A 19,618-nucleotide genomic window follows, 5' to 3' on the forward strand; every position below is an offset into this window, starting at 1 on the left:
ATTCTCTAAGATGCACATCTGTCCTGTTCCAGCTGTTCCCTTCGTGACTTAATGCCGAGCGGGTCTCCTGGCTACTTGGCAACTTCTTGCTCAGAACAGATTATTCTGTGAGTCACAGCATTGGCCTAAAACATCATACATTTGCCTACTTTCAGTGGGCACAAAGGGTTAAAACGCTCGCCTCTCTGAGAGGGGCAGAAGAATGGGGGTGGGGAGGGCATTCAGTCATTTCAATCACTCTCCTGCCCAGATCTCTCTGAGAAAAAGCATTGCTCCGTTTAGGTATTTAGGTAGGAATATTTTTAAGAGTCTCCCAGCCCTAAAAATAAAATACATCTTCTTAGAGACAGACTCCTTCCTGCTTTGACACTAGTATAAAAACAATGGTAATGGTAATTTTAAATACCTGGAGTTTTTAGTTGTCAGTGTCGAGCTTCACTCTTCTTGTACCGTTACCCTGCTCCTCTCAGCTCGGGGGGTGACTCTCCCTCTCCACTTCTGTACTTTTGCCAAGAGGTGTCAAAACTACTCCAAAAAAAAAAAAAAAAGCTTGATTTTGATTAATATAGAGAAACAAGACTTTGCCTGACTGATAATAAAACTGATAAATGACATTTGAATTACTTGTAGCGGTAATTTATTACATAAAATATCTTTTATTTGACATGCGATTAGTTGCTGGAAGCATCACTCAATCTGACTAGTTTAAACATGCTCTAAAATGAACCCCAGTAAAAACCCGGGCTGTCTGCTGTTGGCATTATGAAATATACTAATCCTGGAGTGAGGAAAAAAATCTGACTTTAAATATTTAAATGATTAATTGGGTTTATATATTTTTTTTACCTTTCTAACCCCCTTAATTACAAGCAAACTCAGGGGAGTTGCTGAACTAGGTGTGCAATCTGCATGCTTATCACCAAGGCATTGTCTGAGTCCTGGGAGGGATTTACGGCCTCCATTCACATGTGTTCCTGCCGATTTTACATCTAGAACTTGGGCAGCCTTTCCTTCCCATTTCTTGGCTTTTTAAGGACATTCCATCTCTGAGCCCAAGCCTAGAAAATGGGATTTTCTGGGCTCAGCCCCAAAACACTCACGTCTGGGGGAGGGTGGTTTTTTCCAAGACCACCCCTGGGAGACCAGTGCTCACAGATCATCACCTCTTGCCCGCCCTCCCGCTTGGTGGCAGGTGTCCCACTCGGTTCCTCTTTTGATATCTGTGGTTGACTTTGAGGTGACAGCAAATGCCAGTGTCAGCAAAGAGCATGGAGACCCACCAGACTGGGACCAGTTCAGGTCGCCAGTGTTTATGAAGCACCTATGGTGAGACTCTTGAGCGTATTTAAAAGGCATTGGGAGACTATTTGAGAGGGAGGTAATTTGAATATACAAGGAAAATGAAATAATAATATATGTTTCCTGGGAAAGTTGGAAAAGAATATGGAGTTGGTTCTGAGCACAAGTAGAAAGATTTACAGTAGATCACAGACAAGAAGTGCTTCCCCATTGGCTCAACGGTAAAGAATCTGCCTGCAGTGCAGAAGACACAGGTTCGATCCCAGGTGGGGAAGATCCCCTGGAGAAGGAAATGGCAATTCACTCCAGTATTCTTGCCTGGGAAATCCCATGGACAGAGGCATCTGGGGTCGCAGAGAGTCGGACATGACTGAGGGACTAAACAGCAGCAACAACTGTAAGCTCAGTACAGTGTCACGAGAGATTTAAAACATGATCTTTAAGATTCTTACAAGCTCTCTGAGAGAGATAAGATAAACTCTTAAGAAAAAGATAATAATATAAGACATTGTGATTTAATGCCAAAATTAATTATACAGACAAGAAACTCCACAGGAATGCAGAAAAGAGAAAAATTAATGTGGGCTCGAGAAGTCGGAGAAGGCTTTGTAGAAGTGGTGGGAGGTTGACACTAAGGGGAAGCTTGGTGTCACCTGGTGTGAGAATAAACCAGTGTTGTCAGGGCTTGAAAGGAAGTCGGGATAAGCTCAGAAGTCAGATCAGGATGCGAGGGGAACTCTGACATTCTCTCTTCTTGGTTTGGTTTCTTTTTGTTCAACTTCAAAGCAGGAGTCAGTGTATGTGTCTGTGCAGAGCCTAACAGAGTCCCAAAGGTTAAGTCCTGATAAACGCTTGATTAATTCATTCATTCTAAGCAGACTTTTCTTCTTTCCTCCCAAAGAGACAAGAATCAAGATAGCTTTGAGATACAGGCAGGATCAGTGTAAATTTTATACAATAATAATTTTTCTTAGGCTTAAATATCCTCCACCACCGCCCCCCCCCCCCCCCCCCCCGCCTACTCTCTTTGATAAACAGTTTAGGCTTTTTTAAAGACTGCCCTACAGCTTCAGTTGTCTCTTCTTAAAATAGGATGTAAATGTCTGAGGTTGGTGAAAGGCTTTGACATTTCATTAGGACTCCTGAGAGAGAAAGTGTGTTCTTCCTCAGGCTGTTTTCCCTCTGGCTTGTTTAGTAACAGAAACTTAGCCTTGATTGTCCTGGGTCCCTGAGCGAGCATTTACTGCCAAATGCCTGCTGTGTGCCAGGTGTTGTGTGGGACCCCAGGGATGGAATGATTGAGGCCTGGCTGGTCACTCCCTCCAGCCCTCGTGTCCAGTAGGAAAGGCAGTTAGGGGAACACAGCAGTACTGTGAGGTCGGCCCAGGTGAGGCTGGTGGGACGGACAAGGTGAAGGGCACTCAGAGAGTGGGAGGGGCCTAACTGGACCTGGGGCATGGATGGCTGCCCTGACTAGACAGGACGGACCCGAGCGTCCAAGCTAAAGTGAAGCCACATGGACGTGAACCCGTGTGATGGTCAGAGTGGCTGCACCATGGGATGGGAGTATCAGAAGAGACGACTTGAGAGGAAGGTGACAGCCAGGTCATCACCCTGACGGAGGACAGTCAAAATCACATGGACTTCGTACTTGGAAATCCATCGTCTAATTATTCATGAGGCCATATTAACCTTTTGACCGTATAATTCTTAGACTGATATTAAAATTATTTGTACCATCCAAGCAGGTGCTGCATGGGGAATTAGAGAAGACACCCTGGGGTTGTGCTGAATGGGGCAGGTGTAACTCCCTTTCAAATGCCTCCATCCTGACGGAGCCTGGGGCATCCCTGGCCTCCGTCAGTCTCCTGCTTGCCACCACACGGCCCTGAAACGTTTCCTCACTGCAGATTAAGCTGTGAGTTCCTTGCATTCAGAGGGTTTTGTTTTTGTTTTTAATCTATGGCCCGAGGCTCTGATTTAGCAAGTGTTCTAGAAACACTTGTTAAGTGAATAAATGGTGGTGGACATGTGCTTGAGAATTGAAAAGTGCCGGGTGATACCCTCAACTTAAAGTGGGGGATCAGGTGTGCTGCCCAGGTAGCCAGTCATTGAGGCCTCCTGCGTCCTCCGGGCCCAACAGCTGCGGAAGTAGAGGACAGGCATTGCTAACCCACGCCATCTTGTATGGTGTGAGTGGTAAGAGCTTTTGGGATTTAAGAACAAAGGAAACCCCCAGGTGCTGGTCTCAGGCCAGGCCTTATGGAGGAGACAGGTCCTGGGAGGCACCTAGAAGTGGGGATGGGAGGTGGTGGAAGTGGATCTAGAACAGACTGTAAATGGAAGCGCTATGGACAGCCTCCCTGTTCCCACCAAGAAATAAAAGGGGAGGAATCTGTTTCTCTCTCTTCCATTTCTCTGTCAAGTTTAGCACACAGATTTCACCTTCTATACTACATAAAAGTTACTGATTTGCTGATAGAGGAAGCATTTCTCTAATTTTGAGGAAACTGTTTTTCTTCCTTTGTCCCTGTGACTGGTTGAGAATAGCAGCTCTTCAAGGGCCAGCACCTGTCTGTTTTCTTTGCTTTGTGTTATGCTTGGTGTGGTGCCTTGTGGGTGCTGAGTAAACACCATGTGTGGTTATTGAAAACCATAAGCATTACCTTAAACTATGGAGTGGAGAAGTCCTCTCCTTAGATTTCTTAGACCACTGACAGAGTGTTTGGGCTGGAAGTAGCTAGGATCATGGCTGTGCTAACAGTGCAGCCTGTGTTAGTTGTATAAGATTCTGCAACGAATAAGAGTGGTTTAAACAAAACAAAAGCCTCTTTCTCTAAGTAAACATAGGCAGTCGAGGCTGCTGCACTGGCTCTGTGGTCCTCAGGGACCCCAGCACTGCTCACACCTGGCGGTCATGTAGCTTGTACTCCATTGTGACTGCTGCAGCGCCAGCTGTCCCCTCTGCTCTCCAACAAGCAAGAATGGGGAGACGGAAGGAAGAAGGCAAGTCACCTTCTAAGGACACTTCCTGGAAGTCACCCACACACCTTCCCTCTGGTCCCCATTGGCTGGAAGTCAACCTTGCAGCCATGCCTTTCTTCATGAAGGCTGAGAAATGCAGTCCTTGTCCTGATGGGCATGTTCTCAGTGTTCATATCCCATAGAAAGGTTGAGTTGGAATCAATACTAAGTTCAGGATAATGGTTACTTCTGAGTGGAGAGGAAGACGTGGCTAGTTTCTATGGTGTTTGGAAAGTTTTAACTGGTTAAGTAGGTGGGTTTAGGATTGTTAATCTTAGTATCATGTTTCATAACTTATCTAAATGTTGTATTATTCTTTTATATGTGTCAAATAATACAGGGTACATTTAAAAAGTTGATTTAGAACTCTCACCTCTTGCTTCTTCCTTTGATGTCAGTTGCTTCACTGAGCAGAGAGAGAACTTAGAGCCCACCCTGCTGGATATTGTTTCAGTCACTGCTGACTTCCTTTAGCTCTCTCTTTTAAAAAGCAAACACCCTCTTCCAACAGCATGAGACAACTCTACTCATGGACATCACCAGATAGTCAATATGAAATCAGGTTGATTATATTCTTTGCAGCTGAAGATGGAGAAACTGTATACAATCAGGAAAAAAGAGACCAGGAGCTGACTGTGGCTCAGATCATGAACTCCTTATTGCAAAATTCAGACTTAAATTGAAGAAAGTAGGGAAAACCATTCAGAGAAGGCAATGGCAACCCACTCCAGTACTCTTGCCTGGAAAATCCCATGGACGGAGGAGCCTGGTAGGCTGCAGTCCATGGGGCTGCGAAGAGTCAGACACGACTAAGTGACTTCACTTTCACTATTCACTTTCATGCATTGGAGAAGGAAATGGCAACCCATTCCAGTGTTCTTGTCTGGAGAATCCCAGGGACGGGGGAGCCTGGTGGGCTGCCGTCTATGGGGTCGCACAGAGTTGGACACGACTGAAGTAACTTAGCAGCAGCAGGGAAAACCATTAGGCCATTCAGGTGTGACCTAAATCAAATCCCTTACGTTATACAGTGGAAGTGACAAACAGATTCAAGGGATTAGATCTGATAGAGTGCCTGAAAAACTATGGACAGAGGTTTGTAATATTGTACAGAAGGCAGTGATCAAAACCATCCCCAAGAAAAAGAAAGGCAAAATGGTTCTCTGAGGAGGCCTTACAAATAGCGGAGAAAAGAAGAGAAGCTAAAGACAAGGGAGGAAAGGAAAGATATATCCATCTGAATGCAGAGTTCCAAAGAATAGCAAGGAGAGATAAGAAAGCCTTCCTAAGTGATCAATGCAAAGAAATAGAGGAAAACAATCGAATGAGAAAGACTAGAGATCTCTTCAAGAAAATTAGAGATACCAAGGGAACATTTCATGCAAAGATGGGCACAATAAAGGACTGAAGCGGTGTGGACCTAACAAAAGCAGAAGGTATTAAGAAGAGTTAGCAAGAATACACAGAACTATACAAAAAAAATCTTATTGACTTGTATAACCACCATGGTGTGGCTACCCACCTAGAGTCAGACATCCTGGAGTGTGAAAACACATGGGCCTTAGGAAGCTTTACTACAAACAAAGCTAGTGGAGGTGATGAAATTCCAGCTGAGCTATTTCAAATTCTAAAAGATGATGCTGTTAAAGTGCTGCACTCGATATGCCAGCAAATTTGGAAAACTCAGCAGTGGCCATAGGCCTGGAAAAAGGTCAGTTTTCATTCCAGTCCCAAAGAAGGGCAATGCCAAAGAATGTTCAAACTACTGCACAATTGCACTCATCTCACATGCTACCAGAGTAATGCTCAAAATCCCCCAAACTTGGCTTCAACAGTACATGAACTGAGAACTTCCAGATGTACAAGCTGAATTTGGAAAAGACAGAGGAACCAGAAATCAAATTGCCAACATCCACTGGATCATAGAAAAAGCAAGAGAATTCCAGAAAAACATCTACTTCTGCTTTATTGACTACACTAAAGCCTTTGGCTGTGTGGATCACAACAAACTGTGGAAAATTCTGAAAGAGATGGGAATACCAGACCACCTTACCTGCCTCTTGAGAAACGTGTATGCAGGTCAAGAAGCAACAGTTAGAACCAAACATGGAACAATGGACTGGTTCCAAATTGGGAAAGGAGTATGTCAAGGCTGTATATTGTCACCCTGCTTATTTAACTTATATGCAGAGTACATAATACAAAATGCTGGGCTGGATGAAGCACAAACTGGAATCAAGATTGCTGGGAGAAATATCAGTAACTTCAGATAGGCAAATAACACCATCCTCATGGCAGAAGGCAAAGAGGAACTAAAGAACCTCTTGATAAAGGTGAAAGAGGAGAGTGAAAAAACTGGCTTAAAACTCAGCATTCAAAGAACTAAGGTCATGTCATCCAGTCCTGTCTCTGCCTGGCAAATAGTTGAGGAAACAATGGAAGCAGTGAGAGTCTTTATTTTTGGGGACTCCAAAATCACTGCAGATAATAAATGCAGCCATGAAATTAGAAGATGCTTGCTCCTTGGAAGAAAAGCAAAGACAAACCTAGACAATATATTAAAAAGCAGAGACATTACTTTGCCGAAAAAGGTCTGTATAGTCGAAGCTGTGGTTTTTCCAGTAGTCTTATATTAGTGTGAGAGTTGGACCATAAAGAAGGCTGATCACCGAAGAATTGTTGCTTTTGAGCTGTGGTGTTGGAGGAGACTCTTGAGAGTCCCTTGGTCTACAAGGAGATCAATCCGTAAGGAAATCAACCGTGAATATTCATTGGAAGGACTGATGCTGAAGCTCCAATACTTTGTCCACCTGATGCGAAGGACTGACTCATTGGAAAAGACCATGATGCTGGGAACGATTGACGGCAGGAGGAGAAGGGGACAATAGAGGACTAGATGGTCAGATGGTATCACTGACTCAATGGACATGAGTTTGAGCAAGCTCTGGGAGATGGTGAAGGACAGGGAAGTCTAGCATGCTGCATTCCGTGGGGTTGCAAAGAGTTGGACACAACTGAGTGACTGAACAACAGCTCTTTTTTTTTTTAATTTCTTAACAGACTTTAAAAGACAACTTAATTGAGATATGGGGCTTCCCAGGTGGTGCTAGTAATGCAGAGGACGTAAGAGATGGGTTTGACCCCTGGGTCAGGAAGATCCCCTAGAGGAGGGCATGGCAACTCCAGTATTTTTACCGGGAGAATCCCATGGACAGAGGAGCCTAACACGCTATGGTCCATGCAGTAACAACTGAAGCAACTTAGCACACATAGTGAGGTATGTTTTATGTAAAATAATGCACCCATTTTCGTTGTACAGTTTGAGTTTTGACAAGTGTTCACTTTTCTGTGGCTGTCATGACCACTTTGTGGAGCATTTCTGGTACCCCAGGCGATTCCCCGTGACCTGTTCCCAGGCAGCCCATCCTGTCCTGACTCCGGGGGAACCCCTGGTCTGCTCTCTGTTGCTGCCCATTAGACTCCTCTTTCCTAGTTTTGTATGAAGAAAATCATATCTTATGTCCTCTCTCATGTCTGATTTCTTTCGCTCAGCATCATGTATTTGAGATCCATCTAGATTGTTGAACAGATCAGAAATTCCCTCCTTTATCACAGAGCCATGTCCCGCGTTAAGGACGCTCTGTGGTTTGTGTGTCCATTTACCGTTGATGGATTTCAGGCTTTGGACTGTTTTCAGTGTTGAGCTGTTAGGAGTAAAGCTCTTTTAAACATTTGTGTACAAGTCTTCATATGTTTTTGTTTCTCTTGTGTAAATGTCTGAGAGTGGAATTACTAGGTCACAGGTTAAGTGTAAGTTTCACTTTATAAGAAATTGCCAAACTGTTTCAAAGTGGTTATACTGTTTTTCATTCCCATCTGCAGTGTACAAGAGCCTGTAGTTATTGCATATCCTCACTAACAGCTGATATTTTCCCTCTTTTTAATTTTAGCAACTCTCGTGTGTGTATAGTGGAAACCTATAGTGGTTTGAGTTTACACTTCTGTGAAGACGAACAGCGTTGAGCATCTTTTTATATGCTTGTCCATTTACATATCTTTTTTTGTCAAGTGACTGTTCCAATCTTTATCCATTTTAAATTATCTTATTATTGGGTTGGAAGAGTTCCTGTATATTCTGCATTCAAGTTCTTTGTCAGATATATGCATGGTTAGTATTTCCTCCCAGTCTGTGGCTAGCTTTTTCTTTTGCTTTTGCTTTACATTGCCTTTTGAAAAACAAGAAATGTAAAATGTGATGACATACATCTTTTTTCCCCCCAACAATTCATGGTTTTTGTGTCCTAGCTATGAAGCCTTTGCTTACCCCAAGGTTAGAAAGATTTTCTCCTGTGTATTCTTCTTGAAGTTTCATTGTTTTCGCTTTTCTGTTGAGATTGTGATTCACTCTCAGTTAATTTTTTTGTGTGTGTAATGTGAAGGTCAAGGTTCATGTTTTCCTGATGGTTATCCTGTTGTGTCACCACCAGAGGTTAAAAACATTGTCCTGTCCCTGTTGAGTTATGTGTCCCTTTATCAAAATGCAGTTGTTTATGTATTCATTGGTCCGTTTATAGCCTTACTTAAAATTTTCTAAGCTGTTGAGGTATATGTTAGATATTACTAAACTCCCATCTCAAGTGTCCAATTCAGTGATTTTTAGGAACTTTATGAAGCGATATATATCAGTTTCAGAGCACTTTCACCCCCCAGATAAGCTCCTTTGTGCCCGTTTACTGTTACTGTCACTTCAGCCCCAGGTGACCGCTCACCTGCTTTGCACCACCGTCAGTTTACCTTTGCTGAACATGCCAGGTAAACAGAGTCAAACAGAGCGTGATCCCTTGTATGTGCCTTCTTTCAGCTGGCGTGTTTTTGAGATTCTTCATGTGATAGTGTGTAGCACTGGTTCCATCCTTCCCATTTATAAACAGTATTCCATTGTACAGCTGGACCACATTTTGTCCATCAGCTCACCAGTTGGTGGGCCTTTAGGCTGTTTGCAGTTTCGGCTACAGGACTCATGATGCTGAGGATGTGTGTGGACGTCCATTCTCATTCCCCCTGGGTGACCATCTAGGAGTATGATTGCTTGGTCATACGGCAGTCTTATGTTTCTGGATTCTTAATTTTTTTTTCCAATCAGCTTCTTTGAAGTATAATTATACACAATATAATTAATCCGTTTCAAGTGTACAGTTTGATGAGTTGTACATACCGTAACTCAATTAACTCATGTAACTGACACTAAGTTTCATGCGAAAGTATAACTAAACACTAAAATTTCATGTAAATGGGCTCGTACAGCACAGTCTTTTGTGTCGTAACATAACACTTTTGAGCTTGATCCAGGTAATGAATATTTTAGGCTTTGTGAGCTATACCTTTCTGTCACATATACCATTCCCCCCTCATCCTTTAAAAATATGAAAACTGTTCTGAACTCACAGCTGAACAAAAGCACGATGATGTGGGACTTGGCGAGCGTGCCAGGGTTTGCCGACTCCTGACTTCACTGTGTGGTTGTTTCACAACTTGTTTATCCATTGACTGTTGATGCCTGTTTGGATTGTTGCCTGTTTAGGGCTATATGAATAATGCGTCCATGACATTCACATGCAAGAAGTCTGTGTGTACACAGATATTTCCTTTCTTTTAAGTAAATACCTAGGGGTGGAATGCCTTAGTCACATGCTGGGTGTATGCTTAACTTTGTACGATATTGTTAAAACTATTTTCCAAAGTGTTTGTGCCATTCTCCATTCCCATCAGCAAGGTGTGAGAATTTCAGTAGTTCCACATCCTTGTCAACACTTGGTATTCTCAGTTTTTTAAGTTTAGCCATTCTAACATTTAGGTAATAGAATCTCATTATAATTTTGTGTTTCTGTAATGACTGATGATGTCAGGCATATTGTCATGTGCTTAATGGCCATTCATGTCTCTTTTGTGAAGTGTCTATTCCAATCTACTGCCCAGTCTTTTTTAAAAAAAAATCACCTTGTCTTTTTTATTATTGAGTTGTAAAAGCTCTTTGTATATTTTAGTTACAGGTCCTTGATCAGATATATGTTTTGCAGATGTTTTCTTCCAGACTACAGAGATATATTCTTGACAGGGCCTTTTGAAAAGCAAAAGTTAATTTTTCTTTTCCTTTCTTTTTTTTTTTTTTAATTTTTGGCCACACCTTGTGGCATATTGGATCTTAGTTCTCAGACCAGGGATCGAACCCCTGCCCCCTGCAGCAGAAATGCAGAGTATGAACCACTTGATGCCAAGGAAGTCCCCAAAAGTTTTTGGAATATCATTTTTATGATATCCATTTTATCTTTTTCTTTTTCTTTATGGTTCATGCTTTTTATATTTAAGATATGTTTGTCTACCCCAAGGTTGCGAAGATTTTCTTCTGTTTTTTTCTGTTTTCTTACTGAAGCACTATAGTTTTTGCTTTTGGGTTTAGGTACATGATCTGTTTTGAGTTAACTTTTATGTATGGTGTAAGGAAAGGGTCAATGTTCATTTTTACCCCTCCTATGGATATCCAGTTGTCCCAGCACAATTGTTGTGAAGATTATTCTTTTCCCATAGAACTACCTTGGCTTCTTTGTCAAAAATCAGTTTACCGTTCAAGTGTGGGTCTGTTTTTGGACTCTACTAAATTCTTACCATTTAATTAGAGCTCGTATTTTTAAATCTGTGGGTGAGGTCGCGGATGTGCCTCTCAGTGTCCTTCCTGCCTGAAGATAACACTGCTGATAGCATTGCAGCCCATGAGAAGTGGGAAAGATCGTCTTTCACAGGACATTCATGCGAAGACAGGCCTTGGATGTCCAGGTGTGACTGCTCTTGAGCTGCTGTAGTGCCCTCAGCCTTTCAGGCTATCCAGGTGCTTCTGTCGGAGCCGAGCTGCTCTGTTTCTAGTCGCTGTGCTCTGGGTCAGTTTGTCTTTCTGGCCACTGCCAGCCATCCTCAGCTCAGCCTGTGGTGCCGTTCAGCTGGTCATCAGTCTCCCTGTGCCTTTAGCCTGCCAGTCCTTTGCTGTAACAAGCACTGATTTGGCGGACTGGCTTTATTCCAGGACCTCGCTGTGGATGAGCCTGTCTCATCATTTAATTTTCAGGGTGCCTTGCGAGCAGAACTGATGGGATGATTTAAGAAGCTAGATCCACCACTGTGTAGTCCTGGCTCCAGCCTTGGTGAGCCACGGGTTGGGGGTGGGGACCTCAGCTAGACTTGCCCAGTGCCTGCCACTGCCCAGCCCTGTGCTCAGGCCACCAGTCTCCCCAGGGACTTGATAGATAGCATCTCTATGTTGTCAGCCAGCACAACCCTGGATACAGATCGTCTCAGCAAGATAGTTTCATGACAGTTTTCGGCTCTCTTTTGTTGATGCCTCTTTACTGGATCGTGGGATTTCTGTGGTGTCCGTGGGTCTCTGGCTCAGTGGTTTCAAGTTCAACATTGCTGTGTTGTGCGCGTGATTCCTGCCCTACACGTGTTCTTATTTGATGATGTCTGTTCTCGCCTGCAGGTGACAATCTCTTGGTAGATTGAGATACAGCCAAAGGAGCTGAGTAATGTTGGCTTAGGTGGTATTCAGTGAAGGGTTAGGGAGCCTTAGGGTGCAGCCCTCCTGCCCCTGACCCAGCTGCCATACGCTATGGATTCACCCACAACCCGAGCCTCTGGGCAGGTGGGCCCCAGGGACACTGTCTGAGTTCAGGCCAGTTGATGGAGTCCTCGAGAGATTCGGAAGGCATTGAGTTTCAAAGAGCTCAACCTCTGACCTTGTTGCAGCCTCAGACATGAAGGTGGTCCCGGAAATGCTCAGTTGTGCAGGATGAAAAATGCTGCCACCATCGACTGTCTTCATCCCTGGCAGAGGCCAGCCTGTGAGGTGCTGGTAAAGCCCTGGGCCTCCTGGGCAAGCTGGCAGGTCTCGCCTATTGGGCGAATGCTGGATACAGTTAGAATCTGAATGCTAGTAAAAATACCATTGTCCCTGGGTTCTTTAAATGCGGCAAAGCTCTCCACCTTCAGTCAGATGGCCGGCACTTGGAAAGAAGAGAAAGCTGTCCTTTGGGAGACCCATCTCGTGGATGGTGTGGAAGCTTCTTGCCTGCTTGGCCGGGGTCTGCCTTGTGTGTAGTTGGACATCGTGTCAGCCTGGAGGCACTAAAGCTGTTGGAAGAGCTCGTTCATTCCACTTCCCTTACTTCTGAGCTGGAGCAGACAAGCAACTGGCCCTATGTTCTGCCCTTGACTGTATTTTCTGGACATTTGGGAACATAGTGACAAGAAGCTGTATGTAGCTCCCAGGTGCGCTGGGCTCCCTCACTGGGGTTCACACTGGGCTTGGGAACGACTGGCCCCAGGGTAGGCAGCGCGAGGGCTGCCGGTGGTCGTGGCTTGGGGTGCGGGCCAGTGTGGCATCACGTTACGTGCCTTCTCCCTATCCTGGTCTGTACCCTTTGAAAGATGGGCAGCGGAAGAAGAGTTATCTCCTTCTTAGTTTTCCTCTTTTTTCATTTTGCCACAAGACAGGATTGTATCACACATCTCCAAAACGAGTAAAATGGCATTTCAGCTTCTTGTCTTTATAGACTCTCTGAACTTTAGGAAAGATCATTCTGGTCCCTTTTCATTAATAATGAAAACCAGGGGGCAATAAAATGTTCTTAACGCGAGCACGGCAGAAACAAGGAGCAGCGCGGGGGTGAAGGTGCGGCCGACAGGGAGCCACAGGTGTCTCCTGTGCTCCAGGAGGTCGCACTCTGCAGAATGGGGAGCAGCTGTCAGAGGGGTCCTCATTTCAGACCCCTGACCCGCCAGCGTCTGCTCAGCCTGGGCTCCAGTACCCAGAATGAGAGGCATGCCCTGAGTGTTTGCAGGAAAGAAGAAGGGTGCTGCAGACTTGGGGTTCTGGTCCAGTGCTCAGCCCAGTGCAGCTGTGTTCTTATAAGGTGTTAGTGGGCATTTGAGAAATCACTTGGGATAGAACGTTCTGGACATGTGCCCACTTGGAATACATTCTCTGGGGTTTGGGCAGCACTGATAGGTGTTCTGGGGGTGGATTGAAGCCCCATGGAACAGTGACTCTTTTGAAAAGTGGCGTAGTTACTTTATCTTCACTATTTCCTCCTAAAAACGAGCTTGCACTGGATTTTGGAACCAAGACACTCAGAACAGAGCAGGCTGGGAAGAGATAGGTGCCTGCATGGAACTCGGAGCTTCTCAAGGTCACGGTGAAAGGTCTGCCTCGATGATCTCAAGAGTTTTCCATTTCACGAGCAGTTGTGGCTTATCTGAGTCGCTCCACCTCAGAGGAGGATGTTCTGTGCTGGTCAGAGCAGGAGGGCGCCCTTCTGGAGACAGTGTGTAGACATGATCCTGAGTGTCACTACTCAACCCTGGAGGGGAGGGGGGAGTCCTGGCTCGCCGTGACCCAAACCCCTCAGTCCATAAAAGAGTAGATGGGTAGTGTATGTAAACAGGAAAACACTGCATGCCACAAAAGCAGACCAGAAGCAGAGTCAAAAGAAAAATATACTAGGAAAAATTTTGACAACTTCTGTCACAGACAAAGGGCTCATTTCCTTGTTGTATAAGAAGGTTCCATGAATTGATGAAGGAAATTAATAAAGAAATGGAGTAGAAAAGTAGGGAGCATACAGTTACCAAAATGGAGATGCAGATGAAAAGATGCTCACTCCTCACTTGTAATAAGATAAATGCAAATTAAAGCTAGAGTGAAGTAGTGTTTTTTTTTTTTGCTCTAGTATTAGCAGAAATCTATGTGTGTGATTAACCCATAACGTTGGGGTGGCTGTGAATGAACTGGTTCAAACCCCAGCGAGCACAGTTTGGCAGGCTGTCTCACAACTGCTGGTACATGTACCTCTGACCCAGCCTGCCAGGAGTTCACATTTACAGATGGCCTTTTACATGGATGTGAGAGGCTGTGTGTACACGCTTACTGATGGCAGCTTTGAGTGAAACAGTAAGAGACTAGAAATCATCTAAATGTCCATCTGTAGGGAGTTTGTTTAATGGAATATTATGCAGCTTTAGCCAAAAAGAAGAATGAGAGACGGGGAAAGGGGAAAGAAAATAATGCCTGTATGTGTTGCCTCATGTTTGTATAAGAATTCTTGGCTGGATAAAGATGACACTATGAGCACAGAGTTTTGTGGTGGTGGAGGAAGCCTGTTTGCAGTAGACTGACGTGTGCTGCATGATGTTAGACCACGTGCGTGTGTATGTGCGTGAGTGCTTAGTCATATCCGACTCTTTGCGACCCCATGGACTATAGTTCACCAAGCTTCTCTGTCCATGGAATTCTCCAGCAAGAATACTGGAATGGGTTGCCATTTCCTCCAAAAGGGGTTCTTCCTGAGCCAGGGATCGAACCTGAGTCTCTTGCTTCTCCGGCATTGGCAGGCGGATTGTTTACCACTGAGCCACCTGGGAAGCCCAGACCATGTGCGTGTGTTTCCTATTCAGAAACTGTAAACCAGAGAGGGGAGTTGATTACAGTCTGTGCAGGAGACTTTGGGGTTGGGCCACATTGATTCTACTCAAGTGGAATCCACAGGCGGGTGGGGGGTGGGGGTAGAGCAAGAAGAGCCTCTTCCAGCCTCCTCCATCACTGTTGTCTCTGTCTCCATCTCCTGGGAGCCCCTCTCAGCAGCTGAGGGAGCGGGGAGCTTCTCCCTCATCCCCATGGAGGTCTTTGCTTCTGGGTTCCCCAGTCAGACCGGGTGCCAGCAGCCCCTCCTCCCCACGTGTCCACATCCAGCAGGGCCTTTCAGAAGCACTGCCTCCTGCTCTCCTTCAGTTGTGAAGGGCCAGAACATGGCCAGTACCTGCAGGTCCAGGGAGGCAGGGGATGGCTGGAGCAGACAAAGCCTTCAGCTGGGCCTGGCCACACGTGGGTTCCCGGGAGTGCGGTGGCTCTTCCTCCCCTGTCTCCCCCAGGCTCCCCTCCCAGTCCCAGGTCCTTGTCATGCACATGTGCCTTGGGTGCATACCTTGAGTCACGTTCCCTGGTGCTGAGGTTGAGTCCACAGACTGGGGGTGTCCTGCACCACCAACGGTTCTGGAGACAGTGGCCCTTGGCCACCCCCCAACACCCCGTGACTGGTCCCTTGAGAGACGGCCGCTGGGCAGCCTGGACATGCCTGCTCCAATGGACACTCCAGATGGAGCTCATGCTTTCCTGTGCGCCTCCCAGTCCCCAGGTGTCAGATCAGATTATGGACCTGAAAGCACATCATGAGCAGTTCATGGGGAGGTTGTGGGGTAGAAAACTCCCCTCCCCACTTTGGAGCTAGGATATACTCAGGGGTGGAGGGGCTTTGTGCTGAAGGGACCACTCCTGTGTGTAGACCAGCTGCCCACGTCCGGATCCCCAAGACCTTCCATCTTGGGCCTGTCCCGCTTGCCTTTGGTGGCCCTGGTGGTGGTCTCTTCCTGCTTTCTCACCTCCACAGCCCCCACCCCCCATAGCTGTCCATGGTGCTCCCCATGTCTTTCTCCCAAAGCACGGAGCCAACCACGTTACTCCCTGATTCAGAGCCATCAGCGACCCCGCTGCTTATGAAGCGATGGCCGGGTTCCTTGGATGCGTTCTCTGCTGGGCCCGGCCTTTCCCACCTTTCCCCTCACTACTCCTCCCATCTCCTCTCTGGTCTCTCTTGGCCAGCAGTGCCCCCTCCTTGGGAAGGCCCAGGGGCTCCCCCATCTGGTTGAGCACAGGTCAACCCCAGCCTTTGCACTTCCTTGTCCCCCGCCTGGAGCACTGTGCCCCAAGACCCCACAGGTCTCAGCATTGTCCTCCACCGAGGCCCCGCCACCCCCCTCACCTTGTCCTGTCTGTGTTCTCGATCCCTCTCTGGCATCAGCTCATTCAGCCATGTGTGGGCTGCTCCTCTCCCCAGCCTCACTTGAGTGAGACCAGAACAGAACAGGACAGCGGTCTTGCCACCACTGCCCACCGTGCCCTCAGCACACGTCGTGTGCACTGTCGGAACTTCATAAAGCTGAACAGGCAGGGACACAGCCTCTGGCCCCGACTCTCAGGTGGCTCCCAGCTCATGTAGGAGGCGTGTGCGTGCGAACAACCCGGGTGCTACAGCACCCTCACTGGATCCTTTATTCCTCGAGCGTGGAGCCTGTGCCCAGGTCTTTAGATTGCCTCTGCTGTTCTCCCCCTACCCCCACCTCAGTCCCTTGAGACAGCACCCCACGGCAGGCACAGTACAGTCTAGAGGCCCAGGAGGAGGAGGGAGACAGCCGAGCCCCGTTCTGATGCTCACCCCCCATGTGAGCACAAGACACACCCTGACTGAGACAAGGAGGCTGAGTCCACGTGCTCTCTGCCCCTAGGGGACGCCAGGGCCTTTCCTCCTGACCTCAGCTTTTCTCCTGACCCCAGGCCCTGCGGGCTCCCGGTGGAGAGACTACAGCGCCTTGGCCATCATCATGGCAGGGATCACGTTCGGCTTTCACCAGCTCTACAAGGTAAGCCGCCCTCCCCGCACCCCTTTGGTGCTGCCCTGAGCATGGGGACAGCAGTGGGCCTGCACATGGAGGCTGAGTGCCCAGATGAACGTGCTTTCTGGAGGGGCGTCCGGGTCAAGTCCTGGTCCTGCCCCCACCCAGGTGGGTGCGCTCAGGGCCTTCAGACCAGCCTCACCTACAGAATCTCTCCTCCAAACCCTGCCTGCTGCACAGGGTGACGGGGCCCATGATGCGGAGCCGTGTCAAGTACTGAGGACGTTTCCCAGCATGCTCTGAGCAGGCTGGACCCTCGCAAGAAACAGAACAATGTGCAGTTAAGACCACGGAGGCTGGAGCCTGGCTGCCAGTGTCACATCTGGGCCCTGCCACTCAGCAGCTGTGTGACCGCAGGCTCGGCGGGCTCACCTGTAAAACGGGACAGTAGGATCTGCCTCAAGAGGGTGTGGTGATGCTCACAGCAGCTGGGCTCCTCTGGAAAGGACTGTGTTCCCAGCACATCACAGGTGCTCTGTACCCTCTCATTTCACCTGAGTATTTAACACCAGCTTTGAGACTCAGTGTGATCATATTTACTACTTTTTCCTCCTGTATATTTTGTTGGCTTCCATGTAAATCTAGGGTTTTTCACGGTCTTCATAGTCAGCCCCCAGGACTCCAGAGTTCACTGCTTCCAGCAGAGCTGCAGGCGTGAAGTAACATTTACTTCTTTGACACCAGATCCTGATCAGACACTAGTGACCACGTACTGACTTTGATTTGAAGCAAGCGAGTGTTTTTTAGAAGATGCAGAGCTGGGGTAGGTAAAATAGAGACAGAAGGTAAACTGGTGGCTGGAGGACTTAACCTCTGCCGGTCCTGCAGAGAGAGATTTCTTTCTTTCTGAGGCCACCTGCAACTCCATCCCTCGTTTGGAGATTTAAAAAGAAAAGAATCTGAACTATTGGCTATACTCCCAATATAAAATAAAAAGTCTGAAAAAAAAAAAGAAAAAGACTCTGAATGAATATCCAGACTCATGCCATACCTTTGTTTGTTTCGCTGTTCCACGCATCTTGTGAGGTCTTAGTATCCCAGGGATCAAACCTGTGCCCCCTCTATGGAAGCTTAAAGTCCTAATCAGTGGACCCCCAGGGGATTCCCTCAGGTTGTAACTTTTAGCACATGGAATATGTTTTCGCATTGCTTCCTGGGACTCTTAATTTTTGACTGAAGTGAAGTTGATCTTTTCAGTGTAACAGTTATTCTTGAAGTTGGAAGTTTCCACCTTAGAAATCGGGAAGCAGGATGTGGTGGGTCCCAGGACTGCTTGCTCTGACATGGTGCATCTACTCTCCCTGTGTGCTCAAAGCCTGTCAACTCAGTCCCTAAGTGCGTACAGTCACTAGGAAGGAGAAACAGCTGAGACAGAACTCTCCATTCCTGTCCTGGCTCTGCTGAGCAGGACCCGCTTAGTCACGTGGCTGCCCTCGGGCAGCCTGTGATCTGGTGGAAAGAGAAGGCGTAGCTCCCCTTGGAGCTGAGCAGAGATAGCATCAGTTGTTTCCACCAAGCTCTGATCTTTAGTCTCTGCTCTAAGAAAGAAGAGACAGAAAAGATCAGTCACGATCATGACAAGAGAATTTTAAAAATACCTGCAAAATTAAAAAGCAAAAAAGAAACGTAAGCTCTCATTTTATAAATACCTGAAGATTCAGGCTGGGAATGTGTTCCTTTCCTTGGAATTTTTGATCTTCGAAATGGAGTTTTAGTCCGTTACATGTATAGAATTTCTTGACGTTATACTTAGGAAATTTCCAACCTGGAACATAAGGCTACATTTGATGAGTTTCAGCTAAGTTGTGGGTAATAAACTAACACAGTGGTCGGAAAACACTTTGCAAAATAGGAAGTGCTTCCCTACGTGTCCTAAATGGTGGTCTTCACTCAGGAGTTGCTCTTGAAATGAGCTCTCCCACAAACCCCTGTGAGAGAACCCCTATCCCTCCCCCATACAGAAGCCTTAATGGAGCAGTTGCTGTCTTTTCCTGTCTGCGCCTCAAATGGAATGAGAACCAGTCTCCTTTGGTCATACTTGCCAGTTACCACCTCTGCCAGACCCACACCGGGCACCCCTGGTACCACCCAGTAAGCCTGGCGACTGGTCTCAGGCCTCTGAGATGGGCAGGCACTGAGTCCTGAGATTGCGGAGTTTGGAGCCTGGATTCTTTCATCCAGCAATCCCAGTGGGCAGCTTGCCGTCCACCTCCACCCTGCACACCTCCGAACTGGCCACCGGTCAGCGGCTGCACCCCACCTGCCTTCTTCCTGAATGTTCCAGGACTCTCATCCTCACCTCGTCTGGGCCCCCTGCGTCCTGGGCCCCTTGTTTGGTTTGCTCCGCAGCACCCCCTTCCTTTTCCCCTCGTGGTCAGTTTCTCCCACTTCTGCCCCTTCCTCCCCCTCTGCCCAGGGTCTCCATTTTGGGAGAATCCAGCTCCATTTAACTCTTACCTGAAGGAAACCTGTTCACAGGATACAAGACTTTTAGAAAAGACTGGATGTGACCACCCTGCAGATCTACTGTGGGTTTTGATCTTGTTTCTTCAATAATTTCTAAGTTTTACTCCCTTCTTTCTGAATGGATAATTTGTTCCCTTGGTGCAGGATGTGAAAGGTTCAGAAAAATGTACCGCAAACTTCCCTCCTGCTCCTCCCTGGAAGCCACCAGTGGTACCACTTTCCTGTATAACCTTCTACAGTTTTATCATACAACTTCTAAAGTAGAATTCTGAGTATT

General features: G+C 46.8%; 1 protein-coding gene across 9 annotated transcripts in view; it reads left to right on the forward strand.

Annotated features, from left to right (window-relative positions):
- The window catches only part of PEX14 (peroxisomal biogenesis factor 14), a 144,568-nt gene that overhangs the window by 117,036 nt on the left and 7,914 nt on the right, over positions 1–19,618 (forward strand). For 6 of the 9 annotated variants that reach the window (XM_086344456.1, XM_086344450.1, XM_086344453.1 and 3 more), the window contains one exon: positions 16,757–16,842. In XM_086344456.1, coding sequence (XP_086200582.1) covers positions 16,757–16,842 — 86 coding nt within the window. Of the gene's footprint in view, positions 1–16,707; positions 16,843–19,618 lie in introns of all 9 variants that reach the window. The other 3 variants (XR_015143382.1, XM_086344455.1, XM_086344454.1) reach the window with 1 other exon arrangement.

The sequence above is a fragment of the Bos grunniens genome, chromosome 16 (genome assembly GCF_055505025.1).
Source record: "Bos grunniens cultivar Pamir isolate PY7600 chromosome 16, Bosgru_T2T1.0, whole genome shotgun sequence".
NCBI classification, from domain to species: domain Eukaryota; kingdom Metazoa; phylum Chordata; class Mammalia; order Artiodactyla; family Bovidae; genus Bos; species Bos grunniens.